General features: G+C 16.0%; 2 protein-coding genes across 2 annotated transcripts; both read left to right on the top strand.

The window, feature by feature from the left end:
• Nucleotides 1-301: 301 nt before the first annotated feature.
• Nucleotides 302-624, top strand: PGAL8A_00077500 (hypothetical protein; the record flags this gene model as incomplete). The annotated part of the gene is made up of 2 exons (XM_028670188.1): nt 302-445; nt 529-624. 2 exons carry the CDS (start codon nt 302-304, stop codon nt 622-624), a joined length of 240 nt encoding a protein of 79 aa, XP_028525895.1.
• Nucleotides 625-3,364: 2,740 nt separating this feature from the next.
• On the top strand, nt 3,365-4,243 carry WARP (von Willebrand factor A domain-related protein, putative; the record flags this gene model as incomplete). Its single annotated transcript, XM_028670177.1, has 1 exon — nt 3,365-4,243. One exon carries the CDS (start codon nt 3,365-3,367, stop codon nt 4,241-4,243), a length of 879 nt encoding a protein of 292 aa, XP_028525894.1.
• Between the last annotated feature and the right edge of the window lie 3,562 nt (nt 4,244-7,805).

The following is a 7,805-nucleotide window of genomic DNA, read 5'->3' as shown; positions in this document are numbered from 1 at the left end:
ATAAAATAATTAAAAAAAGGTATAAAATTCAATATATGGATTAACATATTAAAAATCATTAATTTCAAATATAAAATTATAGAGGAATTAATCAAAATAAAAAATTATTAAAAAAGAAAATATATTGTGGCTTCTTTTTTTTTAGAATAAAAAAAACCTATATTTTTAAAATTTTTTTTAAAATAAAAAATTTTAAGTAAACTATATATATATATATATATATATATATATATATATATAATTTCTTTCCGTAGAAAACCTTAAAATTTTTTTTTAATATTCTAACATGTATAACAATCAAATGACACAATATATGAACGTAAGTGAAAACTACAAAGTTATAAAAGATGTAGAAGACACTGATGATCGTACATACATGGATAAATCATTGTATGAATTATATGATAACGAGAATGTAAAATATCCATTTTTTATAGCTCCAAGGGTAGAAAATTAAAATAGTCTTTAATCTATTTATTTGAAAAAAATTAAGTTTTTTTTTTTTTTTTTTTTTTTTTTTTTTTATAGTATGACTATTACTTTACTTCAGAAGGTTATACAACTATATATAATACACCTATTATTAAAAAATCGAAAACTAAAAAATTGTTTGGATGCTGTTAAAAATGGGTATATCATTAAATATTTCCTCATTTTTATAAATAAACTTTATTTCTTTTATAAGATTTAAGGGAAGAAAGAAAATTTAATTATTTCACAATACTTATTTTTTTATATATATATAAAAGTTTTATAAAATTATATTTATCATTATCTTTTTAGATTTTTCTTTTTTTATAATTTTTATTATAGGAATAAAAGAAAAATTCCTTTTATTTTTATTTTTTTTTTTTTTTTTTGTTTCTATAACAATATTTTTTTATGAATTCAATACTTTTTTATAATGTATTTTTTTTTATATAGCAATGGTTGTGTAAAAAATAAATTTATATTATTTATAAATATCAATGTATATGTATTGTATAATTTAAAAAAAATCTTTTTATACTAGCATTTTTATTTGTGAGAAATTACTTTGTGAGTAAATTTTTTTTATTTATATTTTTTATTTAAAAGAAAAGAAAAAAATAAATTAAACAAATTACAAATGGAAAATTAGTAAATATATATATATAGTAGATACACATCTGGTAATTAACGTTTCTTACTTTTTTTTATCCTTGTTCAGATCATATTTTAAAAAAAAAAAAATTAATATAATTAGTTTTTTTTATATTTTTAACTCTTGATAAGTGTATTAATATAATAAATACTTAAGAAAAAAAACATTGACTTATTTTCAGTATATTTTAAATTGCTTATAATTAATTCCTTTAATATTATATTATTTAATTTTCCATGATTTCTCATATCATATAAAAAATATTTAGAATATTATTATATTTGGTTGAATACCTTTTGTATATTATAATATATTTTTTTTTTTATTAAAATATTAGACTTCATGTTTTGAAGCAACTCATGTTAGAGTGATACAAAAAATTAAAGGTATAAAATTGCTATTTTTTGTTATAATGGATGTTTTTATATATAAAATAGAAATAATGTAAAAGACGTATTTAAATGGAAAAAAAGAAGAATTTAAACATTACAATTTTTTTTTATTTTCATATTTTTTTTTTTTTTATCATGCTTACTTTATTTTATTTTACACTCTTGATATATCTTACAAATATATATATGCACTTTTTTAAAATATCCATTTTAAATTCATTTTTATTTTTTTCTTATTTTATTTATTTAAAAAAAATCATAAATTTTTAATTAAGTCAATCTTAGCTTAAATGTTAAATTTTTATTTACCTTATAAGCTTAAAATAAAAAATTTATGTAATACTAATTTTTTTTTTTTTTTTCAATTAAAAACGTTAACTTATTCTAAAAATGGAAAATGGGTTATCATTATAAGTAGATAATGAGCTATTGACATTTATTGAAATATATTCTATATAAAATACATGTAAATAAAAAAAAAAAAAAGGATGTTATTACTCATATTAAATATATAAATTGTTATATATATGAAAAATGAAAAATAAACTGAATAATTTATTAATAATTATGTATGAAAACTAAACTTATAAGAACTCAAATTTTATTCTATAAGGAAGATATTATGTAATATTTTTCAAACTAATGTATATAATATATTTCATTACTTTTAATTAAATTGTTAAGGAATATTTAAAGAAATTTTTATCTATTACAGTATTTAGTGATTACGTATTTTAATTTATTAATGAACATAGTCTTATAAGAATATTTTTATAAAATATTTCAAAAATAACTTAATATTTATAAGAAAAATATATTTTTAAGAAAAATCAAATATAAAAATAGGGAAATTATTATATTTTTTTTTATATAAATAATTTGAAAGTTCTTATGAGTTTTATGACTAGATATTAAATTTTAATATATAATAAAAAGTATATCAACCATTAATTTTTAATATTTTTAAAATAAATAAAGAGAAAAAATTGTATTAACACAATATTATTTTTTATATTCCTATAAAATTTTTAAAAATATATATGTACTCTTATGTGTATATCTTTGTAACTCCAAAACTATAAACATAGTTTTATGAAAAAAAGAATAAATATATATTTATATTATTCTACTGTGTATGTTCTTTACTTTTTTTTATATTGTTATTCTTAATTTTTTAAATATGAATGAATTACAATGGATGCTTTAAATACTTTCTTTGTCTTTAAATTTCAAAAGTAACCAAAAAAAAAAATTAAAATAAAACAGCTATTTTTAAGTACTAAAAAAAAATTTTTTTTCTTCTATAGGAATTAAAAAAATGGCTATCATAGACATAATATCTTTGAAAAATTACATATACTTATTGTAACCAAATGAAATATTTATTTTAAATTTTGATAAAAAAAAAAAAAAAAAAAAAAAAAAAAAAAAAAAAAATTTTGGTTGTAAAATTTGGTTACTTAGTATTATGCTATATAGTTAGCTATATTTTAACAAAATAAAAAAAAAATTTGAATTTTTAAAATCAATTTTAAATTAATTTATTTTAAATAAAAATAAATTTTAATATTTTTGAATAAATTAATTTTTTTATTTTTCTTTTTTATATTTCTTTTTTATATTTCTTTATTTTATATTTCTGATATATAGTCTTGAATATTAAATAGTTTTTTTAAAAATTTTTTATGTGTTACTCTTAAATTTGTTTACAAGTTTCACCATTTGTTTTTATTTTTATCTACCTTAATATATTTCCCATTTAACAATACTTATATAATTTTGAACATAAACGAAAATTTTTTAAATTTTATAGTAAATTAAAAAAAAAGAAAAAATGAAAGATATAAAGATGATATCATATTTGATGCTATTATTATCATTTTTTGCCATATCTACATATGAAAAATTGAACGTTATATCACATAGTTCTGTTTCAAGACTTAATGATGAAAAACGTAATGAAAAAGTTATAACATGTGTTGTTGAATATATAATTAGAGGTGACATGGAAATTGATGATAATTTATTCTGTGAAAATGAAACATCATGCTCACCATCCAGCTCAGAAGCAAGTGGGAGTGGAGATTACTGTGATAATTATTATGATATAACATTGATTGTAGAGGAATCAAATTTTGTTCAAAAAGATTACTGGATAAAAGGAACAATACCATTTTTAGAATCAATGATAAGAAATGTAAGAGTCAGTAAGGATAAAGCTCATATGTCTATTATACTTTTTGATCGTGATCAGAGATTATTAGTCCCATTTACTGATGAAATTAGTCAAGACAAACAAAAGTTAATAGAAAAGGTTAAAGGAATAAATGACGTAGCAAGAGGTCCAGATACATTATATGTTTATGCATTAGAATATGCATTGGAAAATGTTATATTTGGAGATGGAACTAGAAGTGATGCTCCAAAGGTAGCAGTATTATTTTATTATGGATATGATTACGGAGCAAATAAAAGTTTAATACCTGATATAGTTGAAGATTACAAAGAAAATAATATAAAACTTATAATAGTAGGAATTGGATTAGGTAATAAGGATAATGCATATTTACTTGCAGATTGTTCTATTGATGATAACAATTGTGCTAACGTAATATTTAAACCATGGGATTTTGTAATACCAGCGGCAGAACAAGTGAAAGAAAGAATATGCAATAAAAACAAGTCAAAAGGTAAATCTTCTATGATTCAAAAAGTAGTGTATAAATAAAATGGGAATTACAAAGCATAAGAATTAAGATAACATATATATATATATGAAGGAAATAAGACACAAGACAAATCAAATGTACTAATTATTATAATACACATTAATAAATTATTAGTTTTTTTTTTTTTTTTTTTCTTTTATAAATAATAACAAATACCATTTATTATTAGTAGAAAAAAAAAAGAATAACGTTGTAATTGACAAATTAAGAATATATTCATTTATAATTTTTTTTAAATATATTTATTGGTTAAATTTTTCTTATTTTTTTTATAAAAAATTTTTTACTATCTTATATTTTATTGTTTTTAGTAGTATTTTAATCTTTTTTATTTTTTTTTTGTATTTTTTTTTTTTATGTTTTTATGAAATAAATATAACTAACCTTGTCAAATGAATGAAAAATTTAGAATTTTTTAAACAATTGGCATTAACATATAGTTTTAGAATTTTAGGAATATGTAATTTTCTTTTTTTTTTTTTTTTTCTTTTATTATATTAATTGAGTTTTACACTTGTACACTAACTTAATATTAGCTAATGTTATAAAAATTCATATAAAACATACTTGTTAAATTCTCAAAACGTTTCTTAAAATTAAATAAAATAAAATTTATTTTTATCACGGTTTTAATTTATATTTAGTTATTTTATATACAAAGTTTGATTAAGGAATAAAAATAACTAATCTTATTTTTTTTTACTTTTTTTTGCATTAAAATAAATGATATAATAATTTTAAGCATTTTAAATAAATTATATAAGATATGTTTTCGAATAATTACATTTTAACACATAAAGTAAAAAGAATTGTAATTTTAATATTTCAGTTAATTTATATCAATTTAAAATTATTTAAAAAAATTTATGTCTTATATATTAAAATGTATTCAAAACTAAATGTATTTATGACTTGGATCCTTTAATTAACATGAGCTTATTTAATGAAAATTTAATAAATTTCTAGATTTTTTTCTATTTGAAACTGAAATAAAAAAAAAAATTGTTATTAAATTATTTTGGGTAAATATATATAATTATAGAATTTTAATGTGTATAATGCTTAAACATAATTTTATTTTTAATTATAATATATAAATAATTTAAATGACATTCTAAATTAATTTACATACAAAAAAAAAAAAAAAAAAACAAAAAAAAACAAAAATATTTCTTAAACATAAAGATAATATTTTTCATTAATTTTTGCTTAAGTAAATATAAAAATATGTTCGGAAATTTGTTTTTTATATGGATGTTTATTTATAAATTATTTACTTTGGACAAAATTTTAAAACACTGTTGAACAGTTTACTCTTTTATGTATTTCCTATAGATTTTTGTCATGAATGATTTTAATATATCATGAAACAGTTTCATAATATTTTTCCCTAATTTAAATTTGTATCTATATTTTTTTTTTTTTTTTCAAATTGAATTACCCCACTTTTTAAATACAATATTTTAAAATTCATTTGCATTTATTAAAAATAAAGATTTTTCTTAAATATCTGTGTTATAATAAACATTTTTATATTAACATAAATAAAATTATGACAAAAAAATGTTTTTTTTTACGCAAATATTTCATAAATTAATATTTTCAAAAAATAAAGAAAATATTTGTGAATATTCTATTTATAATGTTATTTTTCCCATTTTTGTAAATTCATATTTTCTTTACCGTGAATTAAAAAGTGTTCATGTTTTAAGAATAAATTTTTTAAAAATGTCTCTCAATATTTTTTATGTATAATTTTATAAATTATATATCTTTAACTTAAATATAACATAATGAAAATTATTGAATTTACTTTTTTTTATTTTTATTTAGCTTTATATTATGATAATTCTTAAATGTAATGTTTCTCTAATTTATTATACGATAAATTTATAAAAGTCCAGAAAAAAAAAAAAAAAAATATTTGAAGATTAAACTTTTAAAACAAAATTTTTTTCGAATTGAAAATATATATATTTTTTTTTTTTTTTTTTTTTTCATAAAATATCTTTATAATGTGAATGATTTTTGTTTCTTTGTTTATCTTTATTTTGAAAATAATATAAAATATGGAAAGATATAAAAAGATATAAGAAATTTACACAAAAAAAAGAAAAAAAAAAATTCCTTCGTGTTAGTTTTTTTTCAATTTTACAATTTTATATTAAAATTTTTTTTTTGTAGTGCTGTAGTTTATCACTTATGCATAAGGTTTTTACATTTCCGTCATTTCATTTTATTTTATATTTAATTTTACTTTTAAGTTTTGTAAAAAATTTCAAATTGCATATAATATAAAATTTTTTATTTTTATTTATTATAAAAAGATATTATTTTGTAGAATAGTGTATACATTTCATTTTTTTAAGAGAATAGAATTAAAGTTATAATTCTATTAAAAATAAGAAAAAATGTTAACTATAAAAAAGAAAAATTATTTGTGTAATTTAATTTTTAACATCAATAGGAAAAGATAATATATTTAATTGAAAATATAAATTAATGGATAACTTTTTTAAAACAAGAAATTACAAAAAAAAAAAAAAAAAAAAAAGAGATAAAATTAGAATAAATGGAATAGAATAAAAGATTTTAATATAATTTTCCATTACATTTCTTTTATTATAAAGGTGACATAATTTTACAATTCTATATTATATTATGAGGTTTATTAGGGTATTTTCTGTTCATTTTTTCAATAATAAAAATATTATCATTTATATTTTAAACTAGTTTTATTGTTTGAAAATAATTTATGAAATAACAAAAATTAACAAAAGCAAAAAAAAAAAAAAAAAGAGTTATAGAATAAATTAGGCTTTATCTTTTTTAAGGATTTTTTCAAAAATAAATTTTATTTTTGATTTTTGCCAATTAAAAACTTATAATTAATTTTTAAGAATTTATGTATGTATATGAATATATATAATTGTTTGATTAACACAATTCGAGTTTATATATTTTTTTGCAGAAATTATTTTTTATTGTTTATATAGATTTTTTTAATTATTAAAAGTTATAGTTGTATAATGAGCATAAATAATTATGTATTATATTTATTGATATTTTCACTATCTAAACATATAATTAAACAAATTTTTTTTTTTTTTTTAAATTATGAATAGTGTATAATTTCAACAAAATAAAGATGTTTAACACAGAATATTTTTTTTATTTTCTTGTATGAATTTTATAAGAATGTTAATACTAAATAGTAAGAAATGTCATGTATGATCTTGTAGTTTTATATGTAGAGTTCATTGCATATTTTTATAATTAAAAATTGAACATTTTACATAATACGAAGAATTGTCTTTTGTTATTTATCCATTTACAAAATCTTATTATTACAATATGAAACATTTGTTTATGATGTGCTTAAAAAATTTTATGTAAACATAATTAACTCTTATAGAAATCAAGTATTAAATATAATGTATTAAATTATTTTCCATAAATTAATTATTTATATAATATTTCGTCATATTCATTATTTTATTAAGAGAAAATTTTTTTTAAATGTTATTTAAATATATGTATTTTTAATTAATTATATAAAAT

This window comes from Plasmodium gallinaceum, assembly GCF_900005855.1.
Source record: "Plasmodium gallinaceum strain 8A genome assembly, contig: PGAL8A_v1_60, whole genome shotgun sequence".
NCBI classification, from domain to species: Eukaryota; Apicomplexa; class Aconoidasida; order Haemosporida; family Plasmodiidae; genus Plasmodium; species Plasmodium gallinaceum.
This window is presented reverse-complemented; position numbering and strand designations above follow the sequence as displayed.